General features: G+C 40.8%; 1 protein-coding gene across 1 annotated transcript in view; it reads right to left on the bottom strand.

Annotated features, from left to right (window-relative positions):
• Positions 1-19,332, bottom strand: part of WDFY2 (WD repeat and FYVE domain containing 2) — a 165,929-nt gene that overhangs the window by 76,648 nt on the left and 69,949 nt on the right. The window contains exons 2-3 of the mRNA XM_029936820.1: positions 18,478-18,545; positions 5,459-5,532 (exon numbers count right to left, since the gene is read on the bottom strand). Coding sequence (XP_029792680.1) covers positions 5,459-5,532; positions 18,478-18,545 — 142 coding nt within the window. The remainder of the gene's footprint in view (positions 1-5,458; positions 5,533-18,477; positions 18,546-19,332) is intronic.

Here is a 19,332-nt window from a genome sequence, read left to right as displayed (position 1 = left end):
ATTTCTCCTTTTATTTGAAAAAGTAATACCCTCCTTCCCAGGAACTACATGTCTCTCCCTTGAAGCTATTGGCCTTCTAGAAGGGGAATGCTTCCTCACTGCAACAAGACTCTTGGTCTCCGTGATTCTATGAAATTCTGCCAAGCCAGACACCACACATCATGTGAACACACCATCTAGGGAATAAGTACTGGTGACCACAGGGCGATGCTCTTGTAAAGCTGTTAATTTAATCTGTAGGAAAGGAGTCTAAATAATAGGAAATGATGTGAGAAGGTATTTCCTTCAACAATCCCAAAAGTTCAACAGAGTTCTAATCTTAGCGGAAAAGTGAGGTAAGGAAAGATTTATGAACAGCATATTTTTGGGTCTAATAAACTGTCAAGAACATGTTACATTTCTGCTTAGGTTTCTTAGTTGTTTGCTTAATGCATCTCTGTTTATGAATTTCAAGAAGCAGAGTATGGCCGTCAAATTCTTCCATATGCCCCAACGGGTCTCACACACAGGACTCACTCACACTGTGCCAACTGTTAGAGAACGAGTTACCTTGCTGGCTACACGGCCAACTTTGGTGTTAGCATCCTGACGACATAAATCGAAATGCCCTTCTGCCCTCACCTGACATTTAACAAAGCATCTACCTACAGTGGTCTAGCGACTCGGAGGAACAGACTGGAGCTGACACGGGCTTTGCCTTCAGGCAGTTCACAGTCTAGTGAAGGACACAGTCTCACCAACAAAGGAGACAACATGCCAAAGGGCACTCGGGAAATGGAAATACAGTCGCCTACTGAAGAAGAACAAATGGGCAGGGAATGGAAAGCCTTCGACAGGAAATCTTTATGGACAGAGAATTGGCTGCTGGGCAGTGAGGTGGGAGGAGGAGAAAGCCCAGGGTTCACAGAGGTCCCAGCTCTGCTGAGCGCTGCTTCCTGGCTAAGGAAGCTGGACAACGCATGTGAACTCGCTAGCCCTTTAGGCCTCGGTGTCCTTATCTGAGGAATGTCCCCCCTCCGATTACTGGGCTGCTATAATGAGGAGACCCAGGAAAGGCAGAGTGTCTGAGAGGCAGCGGATGCTCCATTCGTGTTTGGTTCTCCTTCCCTCTTCATGCCCGTGGGCAGCCACGTGAATGAGCAGTAATGCAGGCTACAGGCACTGTGAGCACGAGAACTAGCAGATCAGCAGCCACAAACCCACGTGTGGTCAGTGTCGTTCATTTCTATACAATAATCACTATCGTGAATGCTGCTCATTATACAGATCAACCTTTTCTTCTCATCCCAAACTTATCATAAACACACATAGGAAAACACTTTTCAGAGAATAGAGAAAAAAAGGCACTTCAATAAGTATGTATTTATCTAGCAAGATTTCAATAAAAACTCCAGCTCACTAACAGTTTTGATGAAGCAGATAATATACATTTTTCCAAAGATTAGCATATATACATGTTTATGACTACAGCCATTATTCAGCAGAGTCGGTGAACATTAGCTCAAGAAAGTCCTTTCATTTCTGTGTGGACGTTTCCTCACTGACTATTCTTTCTGAATACCTTAAAAAAATTTCTTTAAATATTTATTTATTTTTGAGACAGAGAGACAGAGTGTGAGTGGGGAAGGGGCAGAGAGAGGGAGACACAGAATCTGAAACAGGCTCCAGGTTCTGAGCGCTCAGCCCAGAGCCCAATGCGGGGCTCGAACCCAGGAACCGGGAGATCATGGCCTGAGCCGAAGTCAGATGCTTAACGGAATGGGCCACCCAGGTGCCCTCTCTCTGAACACCTTAGAGAATCTTCCCGTGGTGCTGGCAGGAGAGTTTCCCTGTGAGGGATCCAGTGTCTTCATAATTTGACTGCCCCTCCCAAGCCAGGGCCTTCACAGTCAAACCCCAACCACCTTGCGTACGTCACTGCTCAAACTGCTTCACTTCTCTCCGAACATTCCCTGCCCTCTCGTACTGCCATTCTGTGCCTCCTATGCCATTCATCTTGCCTGAAATACCTTACCTTCTGATCTTCAGCCAATGAAATCCTACCCCAATTTCTAAAGCCAGCTCACATCCAGTCTCCACAGAGCTGACCCGGACCATTACCTCCCACCTCTCATGACCTTACTGTCCCGACAACAACACACCCACAGCTGCTGGGCTGTGATTTTTTTTATTTTTTTTACTCTGTTACTTAGTTCATAACTTCACTCTTCATTTTCCCCCAACTGAATAAGCTTTTTGAGACTAGGAGTCACATGTTAGAACTGAGAATACTCTTGCACACATTATCGATATTTAATCGATAGAATACATGAGGTCGGTAGAATACATGAGGCGTTGTAATGGAAAATTTCTAAGCCCTACTTCAGCATGAATAGCAGTTTGCACAATATGACTGACTTCTTTTGACATTAAAACAGATGACATTTCTGAAACTCAAGATGAATTAAATTATCAGCATAACACTTTCCCCTGAAGAAGGAAATTCCACTGCAACAAATATTTTGAAAGCAACAGGATTATACAAATAAACTACCTCAGAATTTAAGCAGGTACTTATTACCACCAGCCATATTAAATAATGTTTGTACTCTAGTCAACAACTAATTTCACAGATTATTGTGTCCCTAATTTGTACGAGAAACCATACTAAGATCCACTGGGGAAAGGCCAAGTCCTCAACACTCAGCACTTGAACAGAGAAGACAGACTTTAAAACTTTTTATAAAACAAGTTAAATGAGCACTCTAATACAGCTAACCTACTGAGTATTGTGTGCAATTAATTTCACTTGGTAGGGCTGGGGATCTATCCGTCAAAACAAAACCAAACCCCAAAAGAGGAAACGACACTGGAATGAGGCGCTGAGAGATAACTGGGACTCCAGCCCAAGATGGCAGAAGGGGGGGGTCCAGGTTATAAGATTAGCAAGAGCAAAACATATAGACATGAAAACACACCTTAACCCTTCCTGCTTCTTCTCTCAGCAGGTGATGTAACCTGCCACCTCATAAGAAATCGAAATGGCCCTTCCTCTCCTATATCTCACAACTGTGTCTGCCTTCCACTCTGTCTCAACAGTTTCCCCACTCTTCACCAAAGCTAAAGTCTCCAAGTCGTGCAGGCCCCTCCCATTGCAGGCTCATCCTCCCTCTCCTTCCCTTTGTGGACAAGTTTTTGAAAGAAAGGTCTCCGTTGTCTCTACTTCATCTCTAATTCACTCAGTTACATAAGGTTAACTGCCTCTTCAATCTTTTTTACCCAATAAAATAAAGAGAAACAAGGATATGCTTTCTGATTTCCTCCTTTGTTTTAAAATAAGTTAACCAAAATAATAATAATAATAATAATATAAGTTAACCAATATTTCTTTTTAAAATTTATTGGCTATATTCAGGAAACAAAGAATGTATAGTCTATGCATAGGATTTCCCATGTCCCCATGTCCAGAAAGTAAATCATTACGCAGCTGAGATTCTGCATCAGGGTTTTCAATGAAGATGCTGTTGTTGCCATGACCTTAAACAATCCCTTCTCCCCATGTGCCTTTCCCTCACTCGGCTCTTCACGGTTCTGCAGGTGAGAATGGGTAAGGCAGACACCTCCTCCTCTTCAACAACATAAAACAGGCACTTTTAAGGAAATGATGTCATACTGGTTGGGTCTCCTTTTCTAGATGATCAGGGGACGGGAAGGTTTGGTTATCTCCACGCTGTGCTGACACACTTATAGAAGCAGCCCAGCCCTTGATTTATGGTCTGCTTCTCTGGCAGTTTCATTTACTAAAGGAATAATGGCTGAGGTGCTCTCTCCTCTTATATACGATAAATAGCCAGAACTCTCCATTACTTACTTTGCTCACCTTTCTTGCCTTCAAAGTCAGATTTACCGGCACCCATTAGCCACCTACACTGATTTCAAAAAATGCAAAGACTCACTCATATACACGTCAGTCTTCGTGGACAGTGAGTGTTACATATACTATCCCATGAACTGTTGGATGGTATATAGATCTTGGCTCATCTTTTCAGATTTCTTTTGTAGTGAACACTTCAGTTCACTGAACAATCCAGTTATCCCCCCCTTCGTCTTTTAAAAATAAATTTATCCCCCACATACCCCACTTTTTAAAAATAACTCTCCTTAAAGCAGACAAAGATCTGTAGCATGCACTTCTCTTCCATCCTCCTGCAGAACAGAGTTTACAGACCTACCAAATGCATTGGCTATTATAGAAATTCCATAAAATATTTGTCAATAGGCAGCTTTATATTTAACAATATTATTAAAATTTCTATAAATGTCACCAAACAAATGTTTTGATGAACGACCAAATGGAAAATTTTGGGCCCGCCTCTTGAGACCCCCTTGCAAGAATCAGGTTAAGGAAACCCACATTCCATATGTCTAAATATTTAAAAGTTATATATCATGTTAAACTATTAAATCAAACATGGTCTCTTCCTCCAATCTTGACAACCACCTGGAGGTACAGGAATGAATTCAGAATTTTTAGACTCCTTGAAGTTTTACAATCTAGTACAGGCTCTGAGCTGTCTGGGGTCAGGAAAATTTCATCCAGGTACTCAGAACATGGGGGTGGGTGGAGTGAGGGCATAAGCTGGGCGCACCCCCCTGGCCCCTCAGGTCCTTCATCCTATGGGGAAGTGGGGCCACAATGGGCCCCTCTACTTCACAGGTCCTAAAGCAGGGCCTCTCTTGCTGGGATTGAAGGAAACACCAGGTAACCTACCAAACTGGAGAATTTACCAGATCAATCTTGTTACACTTAGGTAATGCAATAGCTAAGCTAAACATATAAAAAGATGATAAAATAAGTAGCACAGCCTGAAATTTCAATCCCTAACCACTTCAGCTCCCTCAAGATCTATAATAAAAGAGTCTAATATTTATCTGAATCTACCCTACAGCCTAATGTCGATTCTGTGCCTTCTTTACAAATTTACATAGTTGAGAGGACTCCATTCACACGCTAGAGGGAGTTAAGACAAGAGGGAGCAGAAGAGACAAAGGAGAAAAACATCAAGTATCAAAGGTCAGACATGCAGGTCGAAGAAGACATTTCCCTTGTGCTGTCGTTTGTCTGAGAAAGCATATGACACCATGAATAACCATCTGATCACAGCTGCGAGTACCACAGCCCGTCGTCACTACCACACAGATTCACGTAGTTGACTCACTGGCCTCATCAAGCTCCTATTCTAGCCACTGTGTCCACCGGAAGGCAAGCTAAACTGTGTCAACATTCCATCTGAGACTCACACCAGCTCTCCCTACACCTCGCTGTACTCTGCTGCGCTGCCCTCTTCACTTCACTTCGCAGGAACATTAATTCGTTAATTTGAAAAAAACTAATAAATAACTCTCATCACAATACATATATGCGTACTCCACAGGAAGGGAAGTATTTCAACTGGAAATCTTATTTATGTGTACTTACTGAGATTGTACCATTGTCTAGACCTATGGACAGTCTTCTTGTTTCCGGGTTAAAAGACATGCATGAACATGGAGCTGAAAGAAATGAACATGTTGATGAAATTAACAAAATGATGATTCTCATCGATTCAGGAGTGACTAACTAGCTAAAAGCGTGTGGCTATTTTTTCCCTACTATTTCCTGAAAAACAGTTCATTTAACGCCCACTCACCAAAAAATAAAAACAGTAATTTTACAACCAACCCCTAGTTTTTCAGTTATCCTTTTAATGAATATAACGAGTAAGATCTTCTCAAATGGACTAGTTCCAAGGGGCTTAGTCTCAGCTGTTCTGTCAGTATAGACTCTAAATTTGCTTCACTGGGTTACCAATATTTTGGACTGTTGTAATCCCTCTGTTACTGATCTATCTCTTCCATTCACAACCTATCTTTAGTAAAAACAACCCATTTTGTCTCAACTAGGGAGAAAAAAGAGATCTTATAATTCCCTCCTCCCCCCACATACACAACATGAGTACAGACATCTACTTTTTGATTCAGAATTGATTCAGGGCATGTGGAATAACAGAAGTTTTTTACTCTCAGCATTCAAGGCTGCTAACTGAAAAATGATTAAGGATGTGTCTCAATTTAAGAGAGAACCAAGTGGACACAGGACCAGGCTCTATATGAAAGTAATCAGGTCTGGACAGGGCCTCCCTATTCTGTAAAATTGGCTACTACCTGAGTATTCCTGAGCCCAAGTAAACTAAACATACTTGTAAGACAATGTGGCCAAGAAGCGCTTGCTCAACAGTCAGCTTCCGGGTCCATGCCTTCTCCAGCTACACTGGCTCATAAAAATGGGGCCTGTTGACAATCTATCCTACACTGAAATCGCTGTTCTAAAAATGAGTCCAACACCATTTTTAAATTTCTCTCCCACCTTCACAGTGGCCCTGCTCATTATCATAATCATATGCAGTCTCAAATGTTTTTATTCCTACTTTTTACAGTTATGGTTAGATGTCTTACTTAAGGTCACACAGGAAAAAATGTTGGAGAAGGTTCAAAGACATAATTCAAATACACAGTTCTATTTTGAAATACCCAACTTAGATGATCTCTAAACTAAATTCTAAAAGAATCTCAAGTTCCACGTCATAAACACATCACTGAGTAACATCTTTTTTGTTCTCTATAAAAGGGGCTGTGAACAACAAAAAAGATCTTCCAAACTATATCAAGTATTTATTATCTAGTTTTTAATGCTATATTCAGAAAATAGAAACACAAAAAAGAATCCCCCCCACACACAACCCCCACCAGTACAGCAGAGATTAGCCACAAAATTAAACTAGATTCCCAAGAGCACTCTGCTGAGTAAAGTAGTCAAATCATATTTAATGTGCTGCCCAAGTAAAGTCAGTCTTACTTGCTGAAGGCCTGGGAACTATGTTAGCACAATTTCTAGACAGGTGCTAATATGCCAGGTCTCATAGCCTGTAACATGCGTGCAGAATTAAAATCTAATGATTTCATGGAAAATCATATTAGCTGAAAAGAACAAAAAAAATATATGTTGTGACTACGACTATATAAAGTACATAGACACCTAAAAACGCACATGGAAAAATGAAACAGTTTTTGTGTTTGTGTAACAAGTTTGTTTCTTTTTATTTTTAATGTTTATTTTTGAGAGAGACAGAGAGACAAAGAGACAGAGAATGAGTGGGGGAGGGTCAGAGAGAGAAGGAAACACAGAATCTGAAGCAGGCTCCAGGGTCTGAGCTGTCAGCACAGAGTCCAATGTAGGGCTTGAACTCATAAATGGGAAGATCATGACCTAAGCCAAAGTCAGACGCTTAACTGACTGAGCCACCCAGGCGCCCCCCCCCCAAGCTGATTTCTATAATATTGTCTTTAATCTTATAATTTTGCTATTCCTCTTAAAACTTTTAAATATCTAATGGCTTAGTAAGATAGGAGCATGAGCATATGAAGCAAAACTTAATTGCAGCCCAAAGGGCTATAAACTAGTCAAGAATAACCTTATCAATTAGCTGCCTGCCTGACCATATAAAAGTCTTTTCTGTGTGATTTCTTCCGAAGATCATATCTGGTTATGTGATAGAAAACCCACTGATCTCTGAATGTGATTTAAAAGACTTTTTAACTGCACTGCATAGGCTACCTGACATCTACATTGCTATTTCTTTATTCCTGGATTTCTTATCCCCTTTACTAAATTTCTTGTTATTCTTTAATGTTTATTTTGGAGAGAGAGAGTGCAAGCAGGGGAGAACACGACCTGAGCCGAGATTAAGAGTCAGATGCTTAACTGCTTAACTGACTGAGCCACCCAGGAGCCCCTTGTTACTCTTTTAATGAAAATCTAGAATGCTTACTACATCCCAGGAATGTGACACAACTATATATAAGGTATCATAGCTGTCGTCAAGGAATTTATAGGCTGTGACACTAAGCACGTATAGGAACTGTAAGACCCATCCCACCGTCACCACTAGAGTCCAAATCACTTTATGTTCACAGTAAGAAACAATAACAATTCAAAAGGAAAAGATCTTTCCCATAAAGTCCCATAAACAAGATAAATTTAGAAATCCCGTTGTTCTAGAACCCATATGCTTGAACCCAAGATGGTTCTAGACGGCAGAATGCCAGAGCTAAAGAACACAAGCTTCTGGGTGCCCCCAAAGACAAAACTACTTCTTCAAGGCGGCATTATTGGTAACACACCAAGCAAACCTGTGTGTGGAGGGGGGGGTGTGTTTAGGGAAAGACTTTTGGTAGGTGAACCTTATGATGCTCCTCAAACCATTTCCCAACTGTGATACTCTCACAGCAAAAGGCCCTGGGTTGATTACCCACAGGCCCTGGCAGGGCCAAGGAGGCAGGAAGTGAACTGAAAAGAATACTGATGCCTATATTTGCTGTGACAATAAATGTCTTTCCTTTTGGGAACTGGGGGGGGCGGGGGGCGGTACACAGAGGACACAGATATCCTTCTAACTTCAACTCACCAGAGATTAACAAAAAAGCCACCTCTGAAAGACTTGTGTTATGACACAAACAAAATGGGCTGTTATCCGTGCTAGAAACTATCAAAGGGGTAAAACTGTCTGGGGAAGGATAAGATGACACAGTAAATTCTGGCCAAATGGTAAAAGGAATCCCTCAGCAGGAAGGGTTAGGAAGAAACAACTAAAATATGATTTAAGCACAATATTTGTAGCTAGGCTGCAAAAATGTGTTGTTTCACAAGTAAGAATTCAGCTTTAAATGATGTGAAACTACTAATTCATAAGCAATAAAGAAGTCATTGCTCTGATGGCTGAAAGCTGAGGTCAGAGATGAAACAGCCGAGAGGCTTCCATTCTCCCACCTTGCAGTGGCTTTCTCCACTGCACTGAAATGTCTAGCCAGACCCATAAAATTAAAATACAGCCCCCCACCCCACTGACCTTCTCCAACAAAACTGCATCCTCAAACTCTAGACGAGATAAACACACCATGATACAAAACATGAAGATATATTTACTTCCTCCTCCTTTAAGTGTTTCCCCATGAGAAAGGATAACCACACTTGGTCAGCTTTGTGGGGTGACCCCCACGTGCCAGGGCCTGCCATATACATCACCCATATGTAGTTTGCCTAGGCCTGCTCCTACATGCACCCAATCACTGAAAACCCAGGCCTTGCCACTGGTCTTGTTTATGTTCTAGCATTAGATTCCTAGTTTTCCTTCTACATTTCTAGTAAAACCTAAGGAAAAAATGCCAACAGTTTATTTCTCAATCAGACAGTACAAGAATTCATTTCCGGGGCGCCTGGGTGGCTCAGTTGGTTAAGCATCTGACTTCAGTTCAGGTTATGATCTCACAGTTTAGGAGTTCAGGCCCTGCATTGGGCTCTGTGCTGACAGCTCAGATCCTAGAACTGCTTTGGATTCTGTGTCTCCCTCTCTCTCTGCCCCTTCCCGGCTCATGTTCTCTCTTTCTTTCTCTCTCAAAAATAAACATTAAAAAAAAATTCATTTCCATGCTGTCAGATGAAGACTTACCATCCCTCTTCTCTGTTCCAGACTGAGGACAGCCAAAAGAAGTGTATCTGGCAAAACCTTAGGAAGCAGGGTAGTAAGAGCTACAAAGAATATGGGAAAGAAATTTGTGCAGGCCTATGGGTACTGAAAAATGATAATCTCTTATGTGAGTATCAGGACTGGAGACCTGGATGGTTTGTTAATACCTTATTTTAAAAATTAAACACTTTCATAGTATCGAGCCTTTTAAAAATAGAATCTTTGTCATTGCACGCAGGCAGTCACCTTAAGATTTGGGGAAAATTAAAATAAAGAGAAGCCCCGTCTGGGTGATTATATTAATGTCCATATAATGTGGAGGGGAAAGCTCAAGAGATATAAGCCCTAGACAAAGGGAACTCAAGAATCCCACATCAACCTCAACAGAGTCAGTAATTAAGTGGATTACAGAGAAACTGGCTACCTGTATTTCTAATACTTTTAATCCCTCAAGGGGTCTCAAAAAATATATTTATTGCTCTTACTTTTTAAAAAGGAATAGAGTTAGGAGAAGGCATTCTCAAAATTCTCCTACTGGGGGGAAAGTTACCTAACTTCTGTTATGTATACCTAGAACTCCTTCATTTTGTGGCTGATTTATTTTCTGTCCTTGGCTTATTGGCTGAACCTTGCTCAAACAAACACCAGTTTCACTGAAGGTTAAGCTGTGGGTTTCAATCACACTGAGTGCTTTACGATGCGTCCGTAAAGGCACCCCCTGGCAGTGCACGCTAATCTTCACGGGCTGTTCCACTGGTCACTTTATTTTATTTTTCTAAGTAATTTATTGTCAAATTAGTTTCCATACTTCACTGGTCACTTTAAAACTAAACACACAATGGTACTTCCGTGAACAGAGCCTCAGGCGTCAGCACATCCTGATCGAGTCGGATATCAGGATCCTACAATGAGAGGACCTCCAGGAGCACCTCGCAGCCACACAGGGAGATTTAATTCGTAGACACGCTCTCCTTCAGTGCTGTTTGTCGCGACTCAGTATTTACTAGGTTTACCACACTCGACCACGTTTTACTTATTATTAAGAACACTTATGTGTAGGACTTCAACTGCCAAGTGTTAAAGAGCATTTTTCATTTCAATCAACTATTTTATGCACTCTACTAAAATTAAGCCACTTGTTTTCTCTTAATTTAGTCTGGATAAAATCAGCAAAACCACAATGAATTAGCAGTGGTCGCTTTGTTTTAAGTTATCACTACAAGTTTAAAATACTCTGTCATATGAAAATCAAACAAGAGTATGATAAATAAATGCTATGATTATTCAAATTAATTGATATCTGTTATCTTTAGCTTGAATAATTCACATTTTCATTTCCATTAAAAACCGAAAGTTCCTTAAGCACATTTTCTTCTTAGTAAATACAGAACTAAAAGTTCGGATTACATAATTATTTTCGAAAATGTAAATAGTAAAAACAGTAAACTGGTTTGACATGTGGTTCTTTGACATAACCTACACCAAAAAAAACCAACAAAGGAAACAAGGAGTTACTTGAAATAAGGAAGGAAATAATAGGATGAGCACTTCCCAATTATACCCAAATTCCCTAGTCTGCCAAGAAAGTCCCTTGATGGAGTTAAAGATGTTGTCTTAAAGTCACCAAAATAATCACTATCTTGTAAAAACAGAACTTCCAAATTCATTACTTTAAATACTTTTCAACCACTAATCTATCCATATGAATTTGCCCCCAAAACTCTAACAAACCCAGCAGAACCAGCTCCATCCAATGTCTTTTTTTAAATAATAGTTTATTGTCAAATTGGTTCCCATATAACACCCAGTGCTTCTCCCCACAAGTGCCCCCCTCCATGACCATCAGCCCCTTCCCCACTTCTCCCTCCCCCTTCACTCCACAGTTCATTTTCAATATTTAATAGTCTTTCATGATTTGTGTCCCTCACTCTCCCCAGTTCTGTTTCCCCCTTCCTCTCCCTATGGTCCCCTACCAGGTCTCTCCTGTTAGACCTATGCATACAAACATATGGTATCTATCCTTCTCTGCTTGACTTATTTCGCTTAGCATGACACCCTCGAGGCCCATCCACTTTTCTACAAATGGCCATATTTCATTCTTTCTCATTGCCATGCAATACTCCATTGTATATATATATACCACATCTTCTTGATCCACTCATCAGGTGATGGGCATTTAGGCTCTTCCCATGATTTGGCTATTATAGAAGGTGCTGCTATGAACATTGGGGTACATGTGCTCCTATGCATCAGTACTTCTGGGTAAATCCCTAGCAGTGCTATTGCTGGGTCCAATGTCTTAAATTACAGAAAGTTCTCTTTTGACCAATGGGAAAATTGACATTTGCAATTTACATACAAAATAACTCATTTCCATCCCATGTATAAAGCATATGAACATATTCATCACTTTAATTTTCTAAAGCCTAAATATTAAGTTATCTGTTTCTGCAGAACTGAAATCCCAGCACATAGGAAAGGGAAGCCAATCCAGCGACAACCTCACAAATCCCCCTTGGGGTAAGATCAGCAATATATTATATATAATAATATATAATATAATATATATATATAATATAATATAATCAGCAATATATATATTGCTAAATGCCAAGAACCTGAAAGTGAAAATTACTTATTTAATATATCCCATAACCAAAAATAGTTTTGCAAATTTGAGAGCAAAGGAAATGACAGTTTATTCAACAGGCTTCAGAGGAGAAAAAAATGTAAAGGACTTGCCAGAAGTGACTCAGCAAATTGGCAGCAAAAATGAAAATCAAATTCCAAAGTTTCCCGTCCAGGCACAGGTTCTAACCTACAAGCCATTTTGAAAACTCGAATCTTAAAAAACAGCAATAGGGGTGCCTGTGTGGCTCAGTTGGCTAAGCCTCTGACTTCGGCTCAGGTCAGATCTCACGTTCGTGGGTTCGAGCCCCGTGCCAGGCTCTGTGCTAACAGCTCAGAGCCTGGAGCCTGCTTCCGGTTCTGTATCTCCTTCTCTCTCTGTCCCTCCCCCTCTCATGCTCTATCTCTCTATCAAAAATAAATAAGAAATTAATAAAAAAATTTTTTTAAACAGCAATATAGTTTTGGGTGAATTTAATGTAAACAGTATGTCTACGTCCAAACTTCATCTCTTATTTGTTTTAACTAATACAATAATTCATTTTGTGCATTCCGTACCTCATTTTACAAAGAATTTGAAGAGACTTAGGAAGTAGGTACAATAAAACCAAACAATAAAAATAAGCAAAAAGTCATGCCAAGGAAATAGGTATAAGAACAGAAAGAAAACTGGAATGAAGCTCTGTAGGCAAACGCTAGGGTCTGTATGTCACATTATCCGTAAGGACCATGTGTCAGGCCCTTAGAGCCGTCCCTCCCAACTTTTTCACCTCATGATATACAGAAAACTAGATCTGAACAGCCACTGGAGTAAATCTGGAGTAAATGGAAGAGATTCCTAGGGCCCAGGTGACTGGATTCCCCCTGTGCAGCTAAAGAGACCAGTTCTCAGGGTCTGTAATCCATTTGGATCATCCCAACATGATGCAGCACATGGGTTAGTAAGAGAAAGAGGGTTTCTGACCCTCTTGGTGCTTCCTCAAAGGAGCACTGGGTATTACAGTAGACAATTTCTTCAAGAACAGCCATGAAGCTGCTTCATACATGCACACATCAGTATGAGCCAAGGGCACAAAGAATGAAGGCATTTCTGGGACATCTGGGTGGCTCCGTCGGTTAAGCCTCTGACTTGGGCTCACAGGTTGTGAGTTGAAGCCCCACTTTGGGTTGTGTGCGGACAGCTCAGAGCCTGGAGTCTGCTTCAGATTCTGGGTCTCCCTCTCTCTGTCCCTCTCCCGCTCATGCTCTGTCTCTGTCTTTCAAAAATAAATAAACATTAAAAAGTTTAAAAAAAAAAGAATGAAGGCATTTCTGCAGAGGGCTACACAAAGTGGGAAAACTGTATGAAGAACAATCAGACTGCATAACCCACACACTGCCCTCCATAAACAGTCTCTCTTCCACGCAGGCTTTGGATAAAAACCAGGAAGCAGCAGTCCAAAATTATGTTTTTCCATGAGGACTAGATTTCCTGTACATTAGAAGTTAGCTGAGCCCATGGCAAAGTGGATGTGCTTGTGTGAAAACCAAGGGGGCCCAGCACAGCCCCAGAATGGACGAGTGCCATCCCACCATGCCAAGGCAGAGAGCTGGAAAAAATAGGTCATTTTATTTCCGTGTTAGGTGTGCCTTTTATTTGCACTTATCTTTGAAAAACTGTCTTGTTTTGCTTTGGGAACAAATTCAGAAACGCTTAGGAGCCAAAGTAAATTCCATCTGCCTGCCCTGGCAACTGCAGAACCCACAGAAGTCTTTCAATTGTCCAACACACCCTCAGTCCTGGGGCTCGGGGCCTCTCAACCCCCTATTCACTACATCGTTGGCAGCTGAACTGCTTTACCTATTCTGCATGCCCAAGGGGAAACGCTGGCAATAGAGGCCCACACACGACACCCAATACTTTAATAGAGTAAGCAAAATCTCAAACACCTGCCACTTTGGCTCCTGCTTGAGACTTCTCTCTTCTACCTCTCTGTCTGACCCCATGAATGGCCAACCTAGTTAAAAAAGTAAATCTAAAATAACTCAACCATGAAAATGGGAATGCCTATGCTTTTCATGTTTTGTTTTGTTTTTCCTTCTGTAGAGAGATGCAAATGTGGTGGTTGAAATGGTATCCACTAGAAGTCTGGAGCAGAGCATCATTAATGGCTACAACTGAAACCTCAACTCTACACCCTCAGAAAGGCCCCTCTCTGGTTTCCACGCTCAAGCAGGTCCCAGTTGGGCACACTGTAACTTGATCTTGTCACAGGCAATAAGGAGCTATTACATGAGATACAGCAAGAGGATATTATTTTTTTAAAGATTATTCGATAAGGAGATGCTCTTACTTCCATAAAAATCGGCACATAGGAAACTACAGAACAAGTTGTCGGTCACCCCAAATTCTCTATAGACAGCAGGGTTTTAAATGGACTTTCTTCAGGGAACCTTTGTGACCATGTTTCCATTTCACATGCTCTTTGTTACAACACTCACCACACAGCATGAGCAGTGCTTATTTTAGGTCTGCCTTCCCCACTGCACGCACCATGAAGACAGGAACCCCCTGCCCTACCTAACCACTATATCCTTGGCCCAGTGTTTAATGTGGCAGAAACATTTAAAATTTGTTGAATGAACTGTCCAAAGAAACTAAACGGAATAAATATTTCTTTCTGCTCCTTTTCTTGACTCGCCCTGTTTTCCCAGACCATCTGCAGCTCAACATCACAGTGGCACTAATCGGGACATGCCTCAGTCCTTTCTCTTGACAGATCATGGAGATCCAGGAGAAACTGAACAGACAGGAATTGGGAGATATACAATCAGGGCTAGGCTAAGTCAGATACTTGCAGTTACGAGTCACGGAAACCCACGGGAGTGAAGGGGAGCACTAATGGATGCATCCAGTAAGAGAGGGAATCTCTTGAACTCAACGGCAAAAGCAGAGCCAGGCTTCTGGAGGGGAGGAGGAAGAGGAGAAAAACCTTCAGGCGTCACCTGTTTAGGCTTCTCTTCATCTTGAGCCAAGTGGTCTTCCTCCCTGATTCATATTTCCTTCTAAGCAGATCAGCTTTCACTATTTCTTTATGCACACAAGTACCTCACAGCTATAATGTTTACACAGTCCCAGCTCAAGGGACCAGCCAAGGCTGAAACATAGCATTTCCTACTCCAAATTCTAAACTCGGGAAAAATCAGGTTGGCTCAGGAGCAAACACCCTTAACCAGGCAAGTCTTGCCTCTCCTCATGCCCTCCTAATAGGGAAGCCAGAGCTTCTGAGAAAAGACAGGGTCTGAGGACCACAAAGCATGATATGCCCGCTCCTTACCCTTCTCATGTGCACCCCCCCCCCAAGTTCATCCAGCCTTACCATACTCCCCTGCCTGTCAGGCTCTCTTCTCCCAACCATCCAACTTCGCCTCCACCATTCATCCTTTCTTCCTCATCCAATGCCTTCCACTTTCCCTCATCCATTAAACTGCAAATTCTTGTCAATGCTCCAGAACAGTACTATTCTACCCACAACATGACAAATACTCTATTAAATTTTAATAAATGAAATAAACAAATAAGCCATATATTACATGTAAAGATATTGTCTTTATGGTTTCTTCTGGATTTGGAATACTATGTATTATATATCACTATAAACACATTATATGGTCATATGTGCCTTGTGATGTCCATGTCATAGCCTCTGGACATTACTGCACCTTTTTACTTATTTTGTAACTAATACCACATAACCATTATTTAAGAATAATACTAAGTAATCACTTAACAAAACACTTTTCAATAGAAGGAATTGCAAAATCAACCCTTGAAAATTCAAAGCTATTTCAGGTTTTCTAACTGTCCAAAAATATACTGTAATTCCTTATACAATAAGATTCTGCCTCTTTCAAATTAAATGAAATTGACTCTTGCTCAAATATTAGTTACTATGTTATCTAAGTGCCTTCAATTCCTAGAACATAAAAGCCAATTTCTGATCAATTGTAAAGAACATATAGTTCTTTTACCTCTCCACGGTAGTGGAGCTATCCATCAATGAAAGATTATGGAAATCATCTTGACTATATGCAGCTTAATTATATGCAAACCCTCGCAACTAGCTCAGTGGCCTGTATATAGCAGGTGCACAGTAAATGTCTGATCCACTAGAATGTGTATTTCTATCTATATATGTAGAAATCAATGCTATACATGCATGAGACTTTATATGTGCTTCTGTAATCACGTGTAAAATAGATCAGCATGTTGGCTATAATGCAAGAAGACCATCTTCTCAATGCCCAAGTGCGTTCAAGTCCCCTAGGGATACCATTAAAAATGCAGATTCTGATTCTTTAGATCTAGCATGGTACCCAATACTTGCATTTCCAGTACGTTCTAGGGTGACCTTAATGCTGCTGGTTCACACACATTTTAATAGCAAAGTAATGCCTTTTTCATTCCCTTTAGTGGAAGGCCGTAGGCAAAATACGCAAAATATTAAAGGGTTCTCTTTCTCAAAGACTGTGTTCAATTACTAGGAATATGTATGATAATGTTCTGGGGGGACTCATCAGTATTACCGGATTCAAGTCTTCCATCAGTATTTATTTACTGAGCACTTCTGCCAGGTGAAGGAGCTACCGCAGCCTTTAGTCATTCATACAGCTAAATAAAGGATAAGAATGTAACTAGAGGCATCTCTGTATACTCAGGGACATTCAAATAAAAAGAGCATCAGAGAATGACAACAAAGCATGTTTAGATGTGTGTATAGGGAAGGGGGTGCACAAGCAATTGCTTCGGATCCTGTCTCCGTGAGGTTCCTACTCACATTCATTTCAAGAAAATTCCTTGCCTATCATCCTGAGCCCTTATCTTTCTGCCCAGGTCTGACTCTGTCTTCATAGTCAAGCTGGTGACAGACCTCTAGAGTCAACTTCAACTTGCTGGACTACAGAACTTCCCCCGTCATCCACTTAGATACTGTGTCAGGTTTGATGAAAAGGTAAGATCATAGAGAAGACTGGTTATACCACTCAAAGATCAGAAAATTCCTTTCCCTTTCCTTCTGCCTAAGCCCTCATCACTGCCACCGCTGAAAGAGGAAGTTCAAATAGGCCCTTTGCTGTGTAAATAAGTGCTATCTGCTGGAGGCTCCACAGGGAAGGGGTTGATACAAGTACTCAGAACTACAAGAAGTTTCTTCCTCCCTAATGCAGGGCTGACCGCTTGGTTCAGCTTCGTGGCTATCATTTACTTGTTATAAAATTCTAAAGCCACACAAAACCTCAAAGATAATTTGAAAATCACAGAAACTCATTATATCCTTAATAATTCATTTGTTCATAAACAAGCAAAATTGCTGTCTAAGTGATTACAGCATTCCTTTGCCAGAGGCATAAACTTAATCACATCTACAATGCGGCATGAATTTTCTCTGGTACTGTGGCACGTACTTCTCAAACTGGGGTACCCATATCCAGGGACGAGGTGCCCGCTACAGCAAGCCGGAGGGGACACGAGCCCAAACAACAAACCCGAGGGATTTTTCTAGGGTGTCAATTTTAATGAAGATTTGAAGGGGAGTCAGGGAAATGTTGAATAATATAATATTGAATTTAAATAATTATTTTATACTCAAATAAACATGGACTAGGATGCCCAACCTTCATCACTTTTTAGATAAAATGCCAGACTAAAAAGACATTTCCTATTTTGAGGTGTCAGCTCTTCAGTAGGAGAACTGCCAGCACACAAGTCTACGAATCAAATCTAAGGATGTTTTAAAATATATTTAAAAGATTAGCTATTTATCAGCACAAGACATATTTCTCATATACGGAAAGGAGGCTGACTTCTACTTAGAATGTTTCAATCATAAGCAAACCCTTCTGGGAACCAAATGGTCAACGCTAAATGTCTTGTATCTGAATGAATAATATAACAATAGTACAAGAACAAATTTATGTCACAAATGTAATCACCAGGAAAAATTTTAAATGTTGAAGGAAGAACTCCACAAAAGGGTGAAACAAAAAAGTTGGAAAGGAGGGAGACAGCTGTAATCAGAAAGCCAATGTGCTATAGCTCTTCTTCCATTAATCCTATTCAGAAACTATGACTATATAGCCAATTTCAGAACAATTTTCCTATTTTACATACTGAGAGTTAAAATGATTTAATATGGTACTTTCCATTATAAGGATAGTCTCAACCCTCAGAAAGCTCTACTCGAGAGGAAAACACAGAGAAGGCAATCTGGAAAAGGAGGGGAGGTGTGGCCCATGTCTAATTTCTGAAGACAGAGATCCAGATACTTACAAGGCATCACATGGTATATGCTTGGCCAATATTGTCCACTGTCTCTCTTCAGCCAGACACGAACGGTCCTACAAAAGAAAAAAAAAAAGTGTATGTTAAAGCACAGTGTTGTTAGTCATGGGAAAATGTTGATAGGTAGAAACCAAACTTCTTAACTTTAAGTATATTTATCTTACCTATACATATTATACATACATAGAGGTCTTAACTATATATATACTGCATACACATATATATATGTAAGCACACCACTTAGGCCTCTCTATAGGTCCTGTATTTCTGAAATGTAAGGAATTACATATGCCTCTTTAAATATTATCCTCATGTATGTCTATCTACATACATGCAACTGAGAAGGTATTTAAAATGATTATTTTTGTTGTTGTTTTGCCTCTCCTAGACCTTTGCCAGAGTCTGCTGGAAGCATTCATCTGTCTGAAAAGTTATTAGGTTTAACTAGGAAAGGAAATGTGAAGAGATAAAATGAAGCATCTGACATACACAGAAGGATTACATAGTAAGTCCATTGTCCTACAGGCCAGGCCATTTTCTTGAGACGTTTTCCCAAACATGGTCAGGTAATGAAAAACTCTGAGACTCAGATTCCTGAGCTAGAGGGCTGGCTAATGTGGCCCACCGTGAAACCCAGAGATCCTGCAGCAAAGGCTATGGATAAAGTTCCAGGCCAGCAGGCCAGACACAGACATGGCGGCCACCCAGGAGAGCTCAGCGAGAGGGAGCCGAAGAGAAAATGAGCCAGGGAGGGAGCACCACTGCATTGTTACCAGTGGAGAGGCCCACTGTAAGTTACACTGTCCATCACATAACCCGCGCATGTGGCCAGGCAAACACAGC

This window comes from Suricata suricatta, chromosome 4, assembly GCF_006229205.1.
Source record: "Suricata suricatta isolate VVHF042 chromosome 4, meerkat_22Aug2017_6uvM2_HiC, whole genome shotgun sequence".
Taxonomy (NCBI): domain Eukaryota; kingdom Metazoa; phylum Chordata; class Mammalia; order Carnivora; family Herpestidae; genus Suricata; species Suricata suricatta.
This window is presented reverse-complemented; position numbering and strand designations above follow the sequence as displayed.